This window comes from Pan paniscus, chromosome 17, assembly GCF_029289425.2.
Source record: "Pan paniscus chromosome 17, NHGRI_mPanPan1-v2.0_pri, whole genome shotgun sequence".
NCBI lineage: Eukaryota > Metazoa > Chordata > Mammalia > Primates > Hominidae > Pan > Pan paniscus.
In genome coordinates this window covers 74679283-74699182 of record NC_073266.2, presented here as the reverse complement: position 1 = coordinate 74699182, position 19900 = coordinate 74679283, and the positions used below count along the sequence as shown (strand labels likewise).

General features: G+C 45.5%; 1 protein-coding gene across 1 annotated transcript; it reads right to left on the bottom strand.

The window, feature by feature from the left end:
- Positions 1-1373: 1373 nt before the first annotated feature.
- Positions 1374-16869, bottom strand: BOD1L2 (biorientation of chromosomes in cell division 1 like 2). The gene has a single exon (XM_008952700.4). It carries the CDS (start codon positions 16627-16629, stop codon positions 16114-16116), a length of 516 nt encoding a protein of 171 aa, XP_008950948.2. The 5' UTR covers positions 16630-16869; the 3' UTR covers positions 1374-16113.
- Positions 16870-19900: the final 3031 nt, after the last annotated feature.

Sequence of the window (19900 nt, the reverse complement as noted above, 5' to 3'; positions counted from 1 at the left end):
CCAGTAAGTGACAGGCAGCTGAGAGGACACAGGGCAGAGTTGTAGGCTGGAAGCCCTGAGCATGCAGAATTTGAATGGCAGAACTTTAAGGCAAATGGCCTCTCAACTCCAAAGCTATGGAGTTTAGCTAATATGACTAAGCGGATTAATGTAATATTTTGTTCTTCTTTCTAGGAGGCTAGAATACCATTCTCTTTCAAACTACAAAATGATAAAGGTATGAAAGAAGGTAGAGCAGAAGGACAGTTGTAATTTTCCTAAAGTATTTCGAGCCAATGAACTTGTTCTTCTATTAGAGTAACCATAATTTAATTAACCTGTGACAATACAGTATTCTTGGACAATTGGAACACTTGTTAAAAATGCAGGTTTCTGTACCTACCCAAGATCTACTGAAATAGTCAGGAGATTTGCATTTTTAACAACTTTCCAGGTCATTCTGATATCTGGCTAAGTGTGAGAAACATTGATGTAGTATTTCACCCACTAGTCCCATCTCCCGTTCCCAAGAAGATGTCGGTTGATGGTATAATAGGGAGTATATTGGACAGAAAGTACTGTAGTCATTTATTGCTATGGAACAAATTACCCCAAAAGTTGGTGGCTTAAAACCATTAAATGACTAAAAGTAAACATTTATTTAACTCACCAATCTGCAATTTGAACAGAGGTTAGCAGGGAAGGCCCACCTCTGCTCCATGAAGCACCAACTGGGGCTGGAATGAAGTGGTACTGGGGTGAAGTGGAGCTGAAAGGTTCACTTCCAAAATGGCTTGCTCACATGGCTGATAAATTGGGACTTGCTATTGCCTGGGAGCTCAGCTCGGGGCTGAAAACTAAGGACATTAATTCCTCTCCACATTAGCTTCTCCATGGGCTGCTTGGGCTTCCTCACAGCATGGTTGCTGGGTTCCACTAATAAGAGTTCTAAGAGACAGAAAGTGGCAGCTGCCAGTTTCTTAAAGTCCTGGGTTGGGAACCTACTATGCTGTCAATTCTGTCATATACCATTGGTCAATCAATCACAGAGCCCAGATTCAAGGAGAAGGGACACAGATGTCTTCTCAATAAGAGAGTTCACATTGCTATAAAGACATACCTGAGATTGGATAATTTATAAAGAAAAGAGGTTTAATTGGGTCACGGTTCTGCAGGCTGTATGGGAAGCATGATACTGGCATCGGCTCAGCCTCTGGGGAGGCCTCAGGAAACTTACAATCAAGGCAGAAGGCGAGCAGGAACAAGCACTGTCATGTGGTAGGAGGAGGAGCAAGAGAGAGAGAGTGGAGGTGCCACACACTTTTGAACAAAAAGATCTCAAGAGAGCTCACTTACTATCATGAGAACAGCACCAAGTAATCCTTTTTAAAATAAGCACTTTTCATTGCACATTAAAATGTTATAAAATACTTAGAAAAATATTTCTACATAGTACTTCTTTGGAACTCATCTATTACGTAAAGAAAGATGAACTTGTAAGTGATACAGTTATACATCCAAATGAGAATTGAAGAGGATCAGTAAAAACCTTCTTGTTTTGGTTAGCATCCTTTTTCTGAGATGTCTGTCTGACTTCTCCCTGGGTTGTGATTCCTCCGGTACACTCAGAAATTCCTCAATAAACAAGGTCAGCACTTCTCCGTAGCTTATTCTTCCTGTCTCCTCTGATCACCCCTCTCTGAAGGAGGGCCCTGCAAACATCCATTGGAAAAAATGAAAATGACTCTGAGCCTATATCATGGTTAGGCATAGAATCTGTCATGTGGATTCTGCAATCACATCCAAGTTAATCCACCTGCTCTTGGTAGTTTAGGAGGTGCTTCATTTTCATATCTCATCTTACAGGTGTACATTAGGTCTTGGTAAGTAAGAGTTTCTCATCTTGTGTTCCAGGTTTTGGTGTGAGGGAGTAACCTCCCTGATCTCCCTGGTTCCTCTAGCATCACAAGGTAGAAGCAGCAGCATCTCTTCCATCTGCTGTAGTGAGGAAATAAAAGGTACTGAGCAAATCCCTCCATCTCTTGTCTATACCCTTCCCTAACTTGAAGATATTTTATGCTCTCTTAGACAGATCTTGGAGAAGAAGCTAATGGAACAGGAAAGCAGCTACTCTTTTAGATTCTGAGCAAGCTACTCCATGATTGAGTCCTTGTGCAAGGCAGCCCAAGGGAGGGGATGGCAGCACAACGGAGCCTGCATCCCAGCAGTGGAGTTAGCCTCCCCTGCGCTCTTCAGAATTCAGGGGGATATCTGAAATAGACCTAAAACTGCAGCCGAGCTAAATAAGCTCCACAAGGACATGGATTCGGCCATGTGTGAAGGGATCTCAATACAATATAACCACTGAAAAGCTAAAACAACTCTTACAGCAGAGTTTTCCTATACCTAAACACTGTGGTGATGTGTGGACATTGAATCAGAGATCCTTAGATAGCCATGTGGCCCAATATCCTCATCTTCTTTGCAAAAAACCTAGAACCAGCAAGGTAAAGGTCTTCTTTCAAGAAGAGACAACTAATTGCAAAAAGGGACCCACGACAGGTATCCTGATTGTGGTGTTTTTAAAATATGATCCCCAATTCTTCAATACTTGCTATAGTTTGGATCTGTGTCCCTTTCCCAATCTCATGTCGAATTATAATCCGGAATATTGGAGGTGGGGCCTGGTGGGAGTGATTGGATCATGGGGGAAATTTCTCATTAATGGTTTAGCACCATCCCTTTGGTGCTGTTTACATGTTAGGAAGAAATCTTCCCTGCGTCTTCCAGCTTTTGGTGGCTCCTGGCAATTCATCACCTGCCTTTGTCTTCACACCTCTGTGTCCTCTTCTCTCTTTATAAGAACACTAGTCATTGGATTGAGAGTCATCACATGCTCACCACAGTATTGTTTATGGCAGCTGGCGATCGGGGCACACTCGAGGTACCCATCACTGCTGGGAATTAATAAGGAAAGTGTGGTTTTAAAGTGGCCTTTTATCCCACATCCTGCTTTCTCTGCAGACCCAAGAGGCCTCTCCACCATTAGACATGCCACTAGACCAAGACTTCAAAATGCCTCAGTACTTGATATCTTGAAGCATAAGTTCCATCGTCAGCTTAGCTCAGCCCATCCCTCGAGGCTTACACCCTTCTGTTGTTTCCAGGCTCCTTTTTAGGGAAGAGGCGGTGTTCAATCTATCTTTGTTTTCCTTCAGGTCTCAGCTCAGTGCTCTACACTCAAACATCATTAAATGCATGCTAAATCTATTAAGTCTATAATACTATTACCTGGAATGTATTTGTTAACTCTATATAAGATATATTGAGATCACTTGAGATCAAAATAAATGTTTGTTTCTTAAGAAAATAATCTATTTTTAGAAAGTAAATATAATTTAACTTAGTTGCCCTGCATAAATAGGAAATCTGATTATTCTTTGATTTTACTTTTCCTTTTTAAAATTTAATTCACAGAGAGATGACCAATTATGAATGACCCCACAGCTTAATAACATATCTGTTAATGTTCTTTGTTTAAAAAGCCAGTGAATTAAATTAAGTATTAACGGGGTTTGAATTGATTTGAGGAACTGAAACAAATAGATATTTTACCCTGTTGTGATCTAGTTCTAGATACTTTTCTTGCAGGTTAACTTCAGGTTTGGAAATAAAGTGGAACCTGTTTCTGCATCTTCAAAATCTATTTCTCTTGGGCCACATAATGGTATTGGACACTTGGTTATATGCAATTAATAATGAACACAACAGCCAAATGTTGACTATGATTGGTGCATATAATTCATTCATTCATTCATCTATTTGCCCATTCAACAAGCATTCACACTTTCCTACTATGTCAGACATTGCACTATGTCCTAGGGATTTAGAGACAAAATGGAAATAGTCTCTGTTATCAAGGAGCTGCCAGAATGGTAAAGAGAGGAGGATATGTAAACAAATACAATATTACTGGAGTAGTGGTAGGGTGTGTGCAGAAAACAATGGGGACACAATGTGGCAGATCTACCTGAGAAAAGTCAGGAAAGTCTTTGTGGTGAAGGTGACTCTTACATTAATGTAGAAAGGCATGAAGACCATCTAGACAAAGGAATTCAATGGGAGAGTGGACATTAAGATTTGGAGAGCAGAAGAGAAATTGATCCTGGTAATACCAGCCTGGGAGTCATTAGCTTTTAGGTAGTTGTGTTAAGCTGGGTGAGTGGTTAAGATCTCCCAGCTGGCACCACAGGTAGCATAAGAGGACCAGGGTAGAAGAGAGCTGGTGTGAATTCTACCCAATGAAGTTGACCAGGGAAGGACCTGTTGGAACTGTGGGCCAGTCCTGGAGGCTGAGACCCTCACAGGAAGCTAACCTTAATAGTTTAAGAAAACAGACAGATCTGAGTCCTAATATAAGCTGTGTGGCCTTGACAGATTGCTTAAACTTTGTCTCAGTTTCTATACCCACAGAATGAAAGTATTAATAGTACACACTGCAGGGTTATTAGAAGAATTAAATGAGATAATGTTTATAAAGGAGGGTCTGGTATACAGAAAGCAATCATTGCATAGTACGTATTGTTATCATTTTATTATTAAAATGAATGTGAAAATTGGGGAACGAATTTTAACCCTTTAACTACCAGATTGTAACATCCAGAAATATTTATTGAGCACCGGTGATGTTCCAGGCATGGTTTTTGGTGCTAGCAGGAGAGAAAACAATACCTGTGGCCTAAAGAGCTCAACCTGACCTGAAGAACTCAAGGGAATCTTGAACTTGAGTGGGGCAGAAAATGCAGTTTCATTTTCACTAAACTTGCAAAAATGTAGCATTTTTCTTCAATTATGAATTTAGGCAACAAACCACAATAGTATTAGCAGTGCCTGTGGCTTTGTTATTAATAAAAATCAGTCTTTTCATATCACATTATAGTTCTTTTATAGGTTTAGAAATATTTATTGGAAATAGCATTACCTTAAAAGTAGAAATTGGGAGGCCAGTTTTAGATTCTGTTATTTTATGTATTAACAAATAAGCATATGTAATCCTTGTATCATAAATTTGAGATTTCTTTTACATTTTGATAACCATATTTCAATATAGTTGGTTTCTTTTGTGATACTATGTGTTTTGTCTTATGTATTTATAAAACCTTACTGTAAAAAGGGATGATCTGCAGACCCCCAGACTATCAATGGGGTCATGGAACACAAAAATGTTAAGAATATCTGATATCTATTCAATTCTGGGAGAGACAAATAAAAAGCAAATCCCATGAATAGATAACGGAATGTGAAGTAGTGAGTGATGAGCTCCATGAAGACCAAAAGGCAGGGACCAGACCAGATTGTGGAGGGTTGATTTAAAGAGTGAAATCAGAGAACGTTTCTCTGAGGAGGTGACTTTCATACACAGACCTGCAGGAAGCCAGGGAGGGAGTCGTGTGTATCTATGTGGGTGGGGAGAGGGCTCTGAGCTCAGGGGAGAGAAGGGGTGAAGGCTGTGAGGGTGCTTGGTGCATGTCTGGGTTGGAGAGGGTGAGGCTGGAGGATGAGAGCTATGGGGCCGGTAGACTTTGAGGCCTGGGGAGACTTTGGGTCTCTGTCTTATGCATTCACGGGTCCCCAGAACCTGGCCAAGTGGGAGCACAAAATAGACACCTAGCAAATGTGGCATTCAAGGAAACAAATTTCCCTCCTAGGCAGTTTTCTTGGATTAATTGCCAAGGAAAAAGTTAAGTGGCAGTAGCTAGGTGAGGGGCCTAATACGGAAGTCAGCAGAAAGAGCTGACCTGCCCTGAACATGGCCCTAGGACTGTGGCCAAGGAGAGATGCAGGGATGGGCTACTCCCAGGGGTGTTGGGTAGAACTCAGGATGCAGGCTTCTTTCCTGTCTTGCGATCTAATAAAATAACTAACACTGCTTTCTTTTTTCTCCCACCATGCAATAACTCTGCACCCTCCACTCCCATCACAATCTCACCTGCTGGAGACAGTTAGTCAGAAGTCACAGGGCATGAGGGAGGCAGCAAGTGAGTAGTCGTAACCCCAAATGAGAGATTTTGAGCCCTTGTCTCATGCCAGCAGTTTTCTGAGAGCTTGACTCATTTAATTCTTATCAAAAAACTTTCTGAGGTAGGGGATGTTATTATCCTCACTTCACAAATGGGAAAACTGAGGCCCAGAAAGGTTAAATGGCAGCCATAGCACGTAGAACCTTAGTCAACAGCTGAGCTGGGAGTGGGCTCCAAGCGTCCTGACCCCAGAAGCTCCACAGCAGTCCTTGTAACCCCCACACCAAACTGGTTATGGGTAGTGACTCTGCCAGACACCAAAGGGAACACACAACCAATGCCAGAGGGACCTGGGCTAGACTGCCAGCAACTGCTTAGGAAGGGCTCCAGCCAGACAACCTTCAATTCCCTCCCGTCCATGCCCCCCTCCTCCACTTGCCGCTAGCATGATATGAGAAACCAGAATTATAGGTAGACAGAATAAGATTCCAAACGGCAAGAAATATAGCTGCCTCGGGAGCAGCTGGCTTAACCGATCCTTGCTGATTGATTTGTTGACATCAAGAGGATTGTTAGGAAGGTTTTGGAATGCAGACTCTGGCAGACCTGATCAAAACCCACATCTCCTTTCGCCATGTGTATGAGGGGCAGCATTAACCTGGGCACCACTCAACTCTCAGTCTTGAAGGACCATGGGAGTGAGGATTCCTGGCCACCAGTCAGAGTCCTGCAGCCAGATCTCCTATCACTCCAGTCCTTCAAAGGAGAGCAGTTGGATTCAAAAGAGGTAGAAGGAATTGTCCAGGATGACACAAATCAGGTCACAGAAGAGTGCCTCCAAATCCTAATAGTAGTATTGGCTTGGAGACCTCTAATCCTCTGAGATGGATCCTCCAGTGCACCTCAACCCAGTAGGGTTTTCTTGTGCACAGTGGTAAACATTGCCCGCTCTCCCAAGCTCTGAAATGGGAGTATGTGGAGTAGGCTCAGAGAAGGAGAGAAGGAGAAGAACAGAGATCTCCAGTAACTTTCTAGAGATGTTCTGGGGGTGTGAGCCAGCATCTAAGATATGCAGTAGATACTTCCAAAGCACTAGAGATCTCCAGACATTCAGGAAAAGGATCCCTCCAGCAAGGAAGCCTGGAGGACCTCCCTGGGGCTTGGATGGGACTGCCCGCCACTCCGGTGATAGGCTTTTCTAGAGAAAATGGCACAGTGACAGAGGTGAGGGACCCAGGGGCCTTTAAGGCAGTAGAAGCCTTTCCTCGCATGTGCCTAAGGCTGTGAAAGAGCAATTCCTTGGCCCAGATAATCTTTGTAGTGCCAGGTCAGTGGGGCAAGAGTGAAGGCCTCACACAGCCTGGGGAGCTCAGCCTGAAGATGGGACCCTCCCCATCCCCAGGTTTTCCTTGCAGATCTCCTTCAAAAATCTGAATTCCTGCCTCCATAGCCACCAGTTTCACTGTTGAAGTGTGCACTCACTGTAAGGACAAAGAGGAGGAGGTTAGGCTGGGGCCACAAGTATAAGGAACAGGTGACTTTGCCCACCCATGAGGCTTGAGGGTCACATGGGGCCCTGCTTGGACCAAAGCAGCTGCATCTCCATTGTGTTTTTATTTTTAACTTTTTATTATGGAAATTCTCAAAGACACAAAAATGGAATTGTGATACAAATCCCCCTGCAGCGTTACCCAGCTTCAACAATTACCCACGTTTGATCACTCTGGTCACATCCTTCCTCCTCTCAACCCCACTGAAGTATTTTAAAGCAAATTGCAGACATTGTGTTATTTCATCTATAAACACTTAAAAGTGTCTCTCTTATCAAGAAAGACTTGTTGAAACACAACCACAATACCACTGTCACACCTAACAACCCTTCTGTGATCAAATTTTCCCAGTTATCTGAAAAATGTGGTTTTATGATTGGTTTGTTCAAAACAAGATCCAAATAAAGTCTACATATTGAATTTAGTTGATATGTCTCTTTCACCCTTAAAAAGCAACTTTTATCCTGAGGAGTGCCTGGCTCCCTCACCTGACAGCAGCCAGGATGGAGCCCTCCACCCATTCCTAGCCTGTGGCTGCCCCAGCCCTGTTCACCACCCAGGGAGCTCTCCAAACACATGCTGGCTGGAAGCCGAGTGCGAAGCCTGCTTCCATCAAGGAAGCTGGAAGGCTGGCATCTGTGGAGGCCTTGCCCTTTTTTGTGTACATTGCACTTAACACCACACAGTAGATGCTCAATAAATCCCCACCGGATGATGCTGTGCAATCAGGTCCTCTCCTAAGAGTGGGTTTTTAGGGAAAGGAGAGCTGCCCTTAATAATTGGAGTGCAAAGATTTCAGACAATTAGCAATGTACACTACTAATAAACTCTTCTATCACACTTGCTGGTGCCAGACCCTGTTCTTCAGTGTTTCACATCTCATTTAATCTTCATCATAACTCCACGAGGTGGGTACGTACTCGCCATTTTACAGGCGAGGACACTGAGGCATAAAGAGGGAAGGTGACTTGCCCAGCTGGGAGGTGGCAGGGATAGAAAGAAAACCCAGGCAGCCTGGCCTTGAATCTCCACACCATCCACCTGGAACCCCAGCATACAAGCTGGGTGGGTTTAGCTGTGTGCCAAGGATCTGACTCCGAACACACAATAGGGTTTCAGCAAAGGGGCAAAGAACTGACCTCAGAAATGTTTGACTTTGACATCTGCATGGGGAGAATCAGACTCCTCCCAGTCCCCCGCAACGCACACACCCTCTGGTCCAGCTTGGGGCCTCATAGAGCCCACAGGGCTAGCGTTGGGCTGGGCTCACTGCAGAAGGGGCAGAAAAGCCAAGGAAGAAGCTGAGGCTGAGCCAAGAAGCCCCAGCTTCCCCTTGCCTGGGGCAGTGCCCCTGGCCAGGTCTTTCTACTGAAAATGCACAGACTCCAGAAGCCAAATCCCATTGTTATTAATGCTTTAGTGAGAATCAGCTTTGTCCGATTTTTGGACGACTGTGAAAACAAGGATCTAAAAACAGAGATCAGTAAAGTACTGAAAATAACATGTCTGGGGGGCAGACCCAAGGTCACACTTGTCCTTTCTCAGCTGCCAGTCCTGTGCCCCCCAGAGCAGCCACAGCAGGAGGTAAGAGGTCACGAGAGTGCCCCCATGGCCTTCCTGAGTCAAGGCCAGGCTTTCGAAGGAACCTCCCTCCTGTCAGCAATGGGCCCAGCGGACTGGAAGGAACTGGCTTAATAAATGTTTGACTTTGCTATTTGGAGGAGGGCAGGAGCCTCGGCCAGGCCCCGGAGCGGCTCTGAAGTGCTGTGAGGCCCACTGACACTTCCTTTCCCTTTCCAAGGTGTTCTCATGACAGCTGCTACCTGGCGTCTGCCGGGCTGGAGCAACTGCCTGTACAAGGTGGTGACCTTCTAAATCCACATCCGTTAATGAACCTGGCCGGCCCTGGGAGCCCCAGAGGCTGCACCCTCTGCTGTGGCTTCTGCCAAATTCCTCTTGTTGTTTTTGATTCTCTTCTTCCTCCTCCTCCCACTTCCCATTATGCCTGACATTTCTAAGGCCAAGTTTTGTTACAAGCAATTAGCCTATGTCAGAGATCTGGAGAGAAGGGCTGCGTGCCAAGAACCAGCTGAAGTAGGAAGTGCCAGAGTAGGGAGGGCTGCCTGGAAGCCCACTACCCAAAGGGCCCCTGCGTGGTGGCCCTGCACAGACCACCGCTCCCTGCACCAACAATGGGGACAGGCCTCTAGAGAGGTGAGCCATGGGTGCAGGAGCCCCCAAATGAGAATCCACCATTCTCTACTCTGGAGCCTTCCTCCTGCTTTTCATCTAGAAATTTATCCTCCCAATCTGAGCTTCCCAGACCCTGGATGGGCCCAAAAGCCAGAGTCCATGGCCTATTTCCAATCCTTGAAAAGGGAAAAAGAAATATATTTATCCACAATAAGCTGTATAGGCTAACCCCCAAAAGTATTTTTAACTTTGCCTGGAATTATTTTCTCACTCAGTATGGTTGTCTGTTTGGTATGCTGACAAATAAAAACAATGAAATAGAGTATTTCAGAATCAATGCATTCTCTGGGGTAGACATTTCTCAGGTGGAGGGTGGTATTTTGTGGGAGCCACAAGGGAGGAGGGAGAGGTGCTAAGTCCACTGACCATCCAGCACCTCCTTCCTCAACGCAGCCTCTGGTGCTTCCTGATCCCCCAGCACCCGACTAGCCTCCATCCTCTGGCCTCTCAAGAGGACATGCAGCCATTACAACCCACGCACTGGTTGATCTCATCCCTCAGTGTCAGGATACAATGAACTAACTTAAGGAATCAACATGAGCTCCTAAGAGAGGGCCCAAGGCCTCACCTAGCCCTTCCAGGTCCCAATAGGGGATTTCAGAAGTTGAATCTTAAAACTGTTGCCTTCTTTGCTGGGGGCGCCATAGGTGAGCATTTCAGGAGGATGACGAAACTGAGGCCCAGGAGGCTACGTTGGCAGCCAAAGGTCCCAGGCAGGTTATGTAGATGGCCGTGACCAGAGCCAAGGTCTCCAGCCTCCCAGCACAGGGCTCTTCCCACGTTGAGGATGCCACTGACTCCCTGCCATTCACGTTCAGCCTATGTTCCATCTACAGTCCAGGACAGGAATATAAAAAGAGGATCTGTGCAACAGCACCACAATCCAGAAACCTGGAAATCATCTGTTTCCATCCTGAAGGAAATCGTGTTCTCACAAACCCATTCACAGCCCAGCTACTAGCTCTCCAGATAGCAGGAGGCTGCCTGCCTTGAGAGATCAAGGACCAGGGAGGAACGAAGGAGAAGAGTGGGCAAGGGAGAGAAAAATCTTAGTGGGAGCTGAGGGCGAAGAGAGCTAAGCTGCAACCTACTGTGCATATTAAATCACTGGAACTCTTCGTGCGAGGGATTTCTTTCTTCCTAGTTGGGTGAGGTTTCAGAGATGCTCTACAGAGTCTGTCCTGGCTTGCCTTGGGGAGGACTGTGAATGTGGCCTGAGAGTAGAGAGCGTTGGATAACTGACTTCCATGCCCATACTCTGTAGGTTGCCAACCCCTTCCCATCTTAGCCCATGGCACTCCTGATACCTCCCAGAGATCTTCCCGCCTCTTTTCTCATACCACTTCTAATAATATTGCTTCCCTTTTCTTGGTCTCCTCTTACTTAGGCCAGATTAGCTGTGTTCATGCACAGCCACAGCTGGTGGTTACCAGACCATGCAATGGTGCTCCAGCTCAAATGCTCTGCTGTGGAAAGTGGGGAAAATTCCTCTTCCATGCTGTCCAAAATAGAAGGCATGTGATTGTTCCCCATTTTTGGCACCTGTTTAATATTTTTGAGGTAGGATGATTTTTACGACTAGGATTTAAAAAAACAATTTAGAGGAAGCAGCAAGAAATATGCAACTGAAACATCACTGAGCAGGCAACTCTTCAATGGGCACTCACCAGTCAGCAACACAAACTCCTTCCACACGGGCTCCAGCTGGATCGCACACCACTGCCCCTTGGTCTAGTGAGACCCTCATTGAATGACATTCATTTTCTCAGTCATAGAGCCTACCCCTTATACCTATAGCTGCCCACAACCAATGATGGAGCTAAAGCTGCAATCTGAATAGAATCCCATTCTCCCTCTTCTGATTCTGTGATTTTGAGTCACACCAAGGGATGGGGAACAGAAAGAATGTGCTTAACCATCAGGCTTCCTAGAAACTGCCCAAATCTGCTGTCGCCACTCATTGTTGGTGCATTCACTGGAGGGGCAAAGAAGAGGAGAGACGAGTGCAGTGATTTAGACCTGCTGGCTGTTCATAATTATCTGTGGATTGGCAGTAGGGGTGGGAAGAGTACCCAAGAAATGATAACTGAAATTCCAAAGATTGAGTAGATGGAAAAAGAAACCTGGTAAATTTATCTTCTTCCTCCTCTCTTCCTGCCCAACAAAACAAAACAAAAATGGGTAATTAGTCAACATCACCTATTGTGTTTAGTAAGAATCTGGAAAATAGCCAGTTCCGGGAAGTGGAGAGGGAATGGATGCAGAGGGAAGCGGTTCTGGGTTTCCGGGCAGTGCCCGCTACACAATGGTTCTCAAGGTGTGGTTGCCTGGGGCAGCAGCACCAGCATCACTGGGAACCTTGTTAGAAATGCAGAGTCTCAGGCCTCGCCCCAGACCCACTGCATCAGAAACTCTAAGGGTGGGCCCAGTAATGTGTATTTCAATCAGTACCACCCTCTGGTTAACCTTGATGCTCACTCAAGTTTGAGAAGTCCTCAACCTCAGATGCACCCTGGTTTCCTGCATGGGGAACCATTCAAATCAGAGTGTGAAGATTCTCCAACCACTTGCTCCCTGCCGCCAGCCACTCCTGCCATTCCCAACCCTCTCTCCTGAGCCTTCCTTTGGCCTTGCCTTTTGGGGGCACCATCCCAGCTTAGCCTATCCTTTCTTTCCAGGTCCTACTCACATCTCTCCTCTTCAAAGACCCCAAAGACACTTCAGTCCTAGGAAACACTCCCTGCTATGAAGCCACATGTACTCACCTCTGTAACTCTCATTCTACACTGGCCTGCCTATCTTAGATACTTATTTTCCCAAGCCTAGAAGTGCCTGGGGTGCAGGGTCCTTGCCCTCCAAGTTGCCAGGAGGTGGGCCCAGAAATCATTTCCTGCAAAGGAGATCCCAGAGCACGTGTGTGAATCAAAAAGAAAGCCTGGGAGGGGAGCTGGCCTCCCAGTCTCCGCAGATTGTCCTGCTGGCACATGGCCCACAGGCAGACCCTCCCCTGCAGGCCCGCATGTTATTCCCCACGTGGATTAGAGGCTGAACACAAACAGAATACAAAAGACAAAAGACAAGGAGCAGCGTTGCTGTCAGAGTCTATAAAAGTCTTGGAAGTGACAGCCGAGCTCTTGCCTGCTGCTGCTGCCCTGAAATCCAGAAAGAATCAATTTCAGACCCAGGGCCAAATGGTGCCCCAGGGGGCGTGCCTGTGACAGGTGCTGACTCCGCCCAGACCCCAGGACCCACCCAGCCCAGAGATCTGAGTGGGGGAGGAGGAAGGGGGAATGGAAGAGTCGCCCTGCAGCTTAAAAAGGAAACACGCACATCTCTCTGTCTCTTTTTCAGTCTCTCTGCCCCTGTTTCTCTCTCTCTGTATCTGCTTCTCTGCCTCTTTCTGTCTCTGTTTGTCTATATCTTTGTCTCTGTCTCTCTCCCTCCCTTTTTCTCTGTTTCTTCTTTGTCTCTGTATTTCTGTTTCTCTGTCTCTTTCCCTCTGTCTGTCTCTCTCTGTCGTGCTCTTTCTATCTCACTGGTGTCTACTGCTGTATTCCTTCCCTGAAACTCTCTTTACTCATTATTAGGATTACAACTAAAATCATTTTCTTTCTTGCTTCATGAAACTAAACTGTGACTCTGGGGATAGTGACTGTATCACCTACCCCTTTGGACTCCAAGTCTTCCCAAAACATAGACATTTTCAATAAATACTTGTAGTTCATTGATAAGAATGTATAGAATTCCAGAAATTACATTTATTTATCCTTCTGGATTGCAAGAAGGGAATTATTTAGCAGGGACCAGTGGGCATGCATGCACGCACGTAATGAGCTCTCTCAAGTCACGGTACTTTGATTTATTTACATATTCATTTTCAGAATACAGCAGTGTCCATCGCATAGGTTAGCATTTTCCATTTGCCAAACTCATGGTGGGAACGGGAAGCATTCAGGCTATGGTTGGCAGATTTGGCAAACTAAAGCATGGGGCCCCAGTAAATTTGAATTTCAAATAAACAACAAATAACTTTTTAATACAAGTATGTTTCCAATATTGCACGGTCCATGCCCTAGGAGAGTATCTGTTGTTTCTCTGAAATTCACATTTGCTGAGCAACCTGTATTTTATCTGGCAACCTGTCTCAGGACAATTCAAGTAGAAAAGGAGAATAGAGAACTGGTAAAGGAAAAAAAAACTTTAAAAGTTGTATTACACTTTATTACGTTATTTTTAAAAAGAAGAAGGAGAACAAACCCCAAACCAAAAATCACTTCCGCAACACATTTCTTAAAAGCAGAAATTAGGTTCCTTTTATGTTAGTGCAAAGATAGGTGCCAAGCTGGGGTCTCAGATGAAGTGATTTTAAATCTCAGAAAGAGCTTAGCTGTTTTTGTAAAAAGGAAAGTTGGCAAGTGATTAGTGCCGATGTGGCCCAGCTGCTCTTTTGTACTTTGAAAGAAACAATTAAAATGGCTGGGACATTAAACTTTAAAGAGCTGGGTTGTTCATATTCAGAAGCTAATTTTAAAAAGAGCCTGGTGCCTGGGAAAGGAAGGGACATTTTCAGAAAGGACATGGTCTTCTACCTTCTGGACTCTAAATTTTGAAGAATCATTTAAAATAGCTCATAGGTAAACATTACAGATAAAATACCTCCAGGGATAAGAAAGCTCTTTCTTGCTTAGACATGTAGACACTAGATGCAAAATTAATTTTTGTTCACTTTTTAGATGATAAATACTGCCATCTGAGAAATTAAATGTTGGAAAAGACAAATCCAGAACTGGTTTCTTTCTACAAATTGCTGAGCTCCTGTGATGTGCTAGGTACTGGGGTTAAGGAAAAGAAATGAACAAAGCAAATCCCTGCCCTGGAGGAAGCTCACATTTAAGTGGGGATGACAGATCTGTAAGCAAGGACAGTTCACTGTGGTGAGGTGGTGTGGCTAAAAGCATGGTTAAAAGGGTTAAAAGTGAGGGCTCTGTGCTCAATACAGGCTCAGCCCCAGCCCCACCACTTAGGCAGTGTCTGAGCTTTGGTTTCTACATTTATAAATGGGAATAAAAATGGGAATAAAGATACGATTTCTTCAATTAGATCATGAGGACTTACTACGGTAAGTGAAGTTAAGCGTTTAGTACACTGCCAGCTGTAGAGCAATAGAGCAAGTGCTTCGTTAGACCTAGCTACTATACTAAGTGTGGTCATCCCTTATGAGATCTATGGGAGCACAGAGGAAGGAGTCTGTCACTCCTGCTTAGATGATGTGTGGCTCCTCAGGAGCTGAGTCTTAAGGAGGGTAGGAGTGGTTGAGGGCATTCCCTTCACAGTGAGCAGAGGGAACACAGGGTGTCCAGGATAGTCATGGGCATGGTTGTCATATGAGAAATGACCGTGTATGGGGCAGCAGAGGTGACCAGGGGCCCCATTATCACGGGCCTCATAAACCATGCCAGGTGTCTGACCTTCTAGAAATATCAGAAAACTGACGGAGCTTAAAGAGGAAAAGGATGTAAATCTGCATTTCTTTTTTGTTGTTGCAGTTGAAAGATAAGCCATTTATTGACCATCCACTTTTCAAATAAAACACAAATGTGAGAATAACATAAACACACCCAAGACTCACTAGCCCCTGCAAGACAGGAAGCATTCTTGAACAGAGAGTCTGCAAATGAGTTTCCTTATACCTAATGTCTGAACTTCTCACTCATTCTAGGGTTTCATGCTTTGTTATCTCTTACAAAGGAAAGGAAACTGGCTAGAAGATTCATGTACAAGAAGGTCACAACTTTAAAGCTATCTGACACTAATGTTGTGTACAATCTAGTTTGCAACTCTGAGAGACAATATCAAATAAGTACTGTCAAATATTCCTCCCAGTTAACCTTTACTGTCATTGTTCTTTGAAATTGTCTTTGGGATTGGTTATGTTCTCTCGCTGTAGCTTTCATTTATCTCAGAGCACAAACCCTAAAATCCATGTGCAGTCTCCAAGTTCAAGTATAGATGTCTGTTTCAGAACAATCCTGGGTCGCGGTAGTGTTTCCCTCTCTGTAGTGTGTGCTTGGTGTCATGCCCTTGGAAAGGCTGGCCAAATGGCAGCGCAATGCAGGGGGGCGACACGGTCAACTTTCTCTCTGGCGAACTTGCTTCCCTTTCAATCTGGTCACTGCTCATGGTCGAGGTGGAAATCTTGAGCTCAGTGATGAACTTGGCCTATCTTCAATCTGAAACTGCACTCTTATGTAACCGAATCCATTTCTTCACCAAAAATTAAATAGCGCTTTCAAAAGCTGTCAGGCATATTCTTAGGAAGTGTCCTGAGACGAAGCTGGAGGGTCCTGGCCTTCTGGCTCTGGAGGGAGTGCTGGCACGGCTGCTTCTTTCTGGGCCACCAGGAATTCATGAATTATTTGTTCTATTTGTGGCCTGAAGATGTGGTTTAGTTTTGGATCCACCACCTGAGAACTAATCCTGTCCACTCCAGCTTCTGACCTCCCTGACTGAACCACACTCTGCCTCAGACCATCGTGCAGTTGGTTGTCGTTTGCTGGAGGATTCCATTCCTGCTTGTCCAGAGGTGTCGACACAAAATTATCCGCTTTCTGGCTCAGGTTTTGGTAAGCTGGCTTGGTGTCCACGTCAGCCTTGCAGTCCCGGCGGAAGCTGTCAAAAAGGCCCCTGCTCTTGAGCTGCCCCACGATGATAGCGATGAGCTGAGGGTCGCCAGGGGGCAACGAGGCCGGGTCGATGGGGCCGCCGCCCCCGCTGGCCCGGGTCGAGGCCGGGTCCGCACCGCCGCTGCCGCCGCCGCCGTCCGCCATGGCTGCGCACCGGGCCCACAAGGAAACCGATTATAGCTTCTTCTCCAGGACAGAAAGCCTAGAATGTGTAGAGGTGGCTAAGGGGGCGGTGAAGGAGGAGGGCCCCAAGGAGGCAGCGGCGGAGGTGACGGTGGTGGTGATGGCGGCGGGGCCGGTGGTTGGGGCGGCGGTGGGGGAGGCCAGCTCCAGACCGCGGAGGTTGTGGAAGACGCGGCAGCAACCGCCTGCTGGATTCCAAGCGCGCTCCAGATGGCGTCACCGTTGACCTTTGCATTGTGAGGCGGGAACCGTAATCTGCATTTCTTAAAAGATCTCTAAGAGGGAGGTGGGAAACAAATGCCAGTGGGCAAGGGGAAAACAGGGAGACAATTTCAGCAACCATTTCAATGCCCTAAGAAGGAGATGGCGAGGAGTGAATGATCTTGGTGGCCTGGCAGGTGAAGAAGGTAACAGGGATACAAGAGATATTTAGGAGATAGACTCATCCCAGGGATTGGAGAACAACTGGGTGAGGGACGAGGGAAAGGAGAGGGTCAAGGATGACCCCCCAGGCTTCTCACTTGGGCAGGTGCATGGAGGTGCCATTTACTAAATGGAGAACAGGTATAGAGGTGAGGATGGGAGACGGAGACATGATCGTGCATTCCATTTTTATTTACTAGTTTAAGATGGGTATGGGTTATTCAGGTGCAGACATCTGCCTATGAAGTCCAAAGAAACAAGGACTAGGGGCTGGGGAGAGACATCTATCTCACTGAAGGTAGAGACTATAGGTGGCAATTACAATGGAGAACTTAGAAGAGATAGAGGAACACCTGGAGAGCCCATGAGGGGGACTGAGAACAACACTAAAAAGATGGAGGGAAAACTACAAAAGCCTTGGATCATAGACCGCAAAAGGTACATTTCATGAAGGCCATGGGTGAAATGCCACACTACGTTCCACAAGGTGTCCATTGGCTTTGGTAGCCATTGATGAGCCTAGGGCAGACGCGTCAGTCAGAAGGAGGTCATTTCAACAAGAGAACTGTATTGCAACCAAGAGCCACAAAAGGCAACCACATCCAGCGCCATCCAATAGAGAAGTGCAGGTGCACAGAAAGAACCTTCTATCAATATTTCAAAAGAAAAGCAGATCCCTGATTTCACCCCAACACTCACTTCCCTGAATTAAAATGCCCCTGAAATGTAGACACCAGATTGTTCTATAAGCCGTAACATAACTTAAAGGTAGTATATTTCACAAAGAAAGTTTACACAACAGACTCTGTCAATAACCTCACCCCATAGCTTCTGACATACAAGTACAGATGCCTCAGATGGACGTATTCTGAATCTCATCCCACGGGAGACAGTGAACCTACCAAGACTTCACCACAGCAACCCCCTACCTATGCTCCTCACCATCCCCATGATCAGCTCGACAATTCAGTTCTGTATTTTTTTAAATTAATCAATATTTATTGAGGGACTAGTCGATGTGGCCCTGTGCTAAGCTTTATGGAGCTTTCCACGTGCCTGGCCCACTCTAACACTCAATAAATGTTTGCTGTGGCTGTTGTTTAAGACAGGCAACATGGCCAGCCTTTGAAAAGCTTACAATCTAGTTGGAGAGGGGAGATGTTGACAGAGAAAACCATTGAGGACATACACAAGCTCCATGGGAACTTAGATGCAACATGCACACCTAGCATGATGCCTGGAACAAAAGAGAGGCACCATTAATATTTGCAGAATAAAGATTGCATAGATGAAAGGAGGGTGTCCCTGTCATGTGTTGGAGAACACTGAAGCCTGGGAGAACGTGGCAGATGGAAGAAGACTTTGCAGAAATGCTGGAGCCTGAACTGAGTCTTCATTTATCCCCTCACTGTGCATGAGCCCTTCAGATTGCACAGGAGTTCTCTTAGAATGCAATCACCTATGTGGATCCAAGATGAGATCTATGGGGTTCTCCAATCACAGCCTCACCCACAGAGGGACACTTACCTAAGCTTTTGAAAGTGATGATAATAACAATCACATTGCAGTGTTCCATTCTGTGCTGAAAAATGTTCACTGTCAAACACCTTTTCTCCACATCCTCCCCAAGTCTTAAATAGTGTGCTGGCATGGTTTTTCTGAATAGCTGACTTGTGTATTATTTGTAATCATAAACATTAAGTTACCATAATTATCCCATCACCTTGGATCAGGGTTTAGGGCACAGGACAGTTCTCACCTCTCACCGAGGCTTCAAACCACTGCTCCCGGTTGCCTGGCAAACTGTAAGGCCACTAGAGTAACTTCCCTGACCTCTAGCTGACCTGCAGGGATCAATGAACAATTAATTACTATCATCCCGCTCCGGGAGAGATAGCACACTGCCATTTCTCAATTACAACTGGAAGTGCCCCTTGGCTGACAGCTGCCTGTCGGACAAGGCAAGCCCCATGCTGATTCAAACCAGTGCCTCCCACCGCAACTACACACACAGATACACACAGGCACATGCCATCTAACTCAGACCACATCCATTCCCCCACCACACCCACCCACAATCACACAGATCACACCATCTTCCCACCCACTAATCCCACAGCCACAATCACACTAGTGTCAGACTCTGAAATGTAGATACCAGAGTGTTCTATGATCCTTAGCATAACTCAGAGATTGTATATTTCACCAAGAAAATATTACAGACTCTGTCAATAATCTCATATCATAGCTTCTAACATGCAAGGATGCCTAGGAGGGATGACATTCTGAATATTACCTGGTAGGAAACAGTCAATAGTCTTTATCAGTATCAATTTTCCTCATGTATTACATAGGCACCTAGACCAGTATTGTTCAAGGGTAGGGATGACCCTTGCCTTTATGACTCAGGAAGACTTTGTCTTTGCTATACTTCTTGTGACATCTCTACAGGTAAAACTTTTGGTGTTTTCTACCTTCATCTCTTCCTACATCTTTAGTGTCCCCTCCACCCCCATCCTAACGCTCTGTGTTCTGTTTCCTTCCCAGTCACCTTGACCACATCACTTATACCTTTCTTAGCTCCTCCCCAAATACCAAAGCACTTTCTGCATATTCACTCCTTTCCAGCCCACTTCTCTCCACTTCTGATAAAGGAAAAAACTGGACTAATCAACTCAAATTGAAATGTTTCTGGCTGCTGACAGCTTCAGCTACCACTCCTGGAGTTAATCCTAAAATTCAGAAGAGTAAATATACTGGAACCTCAGAGGTTCCAGTTCTGCTTGAAGGTGGGAGTGGGCTACTTTTG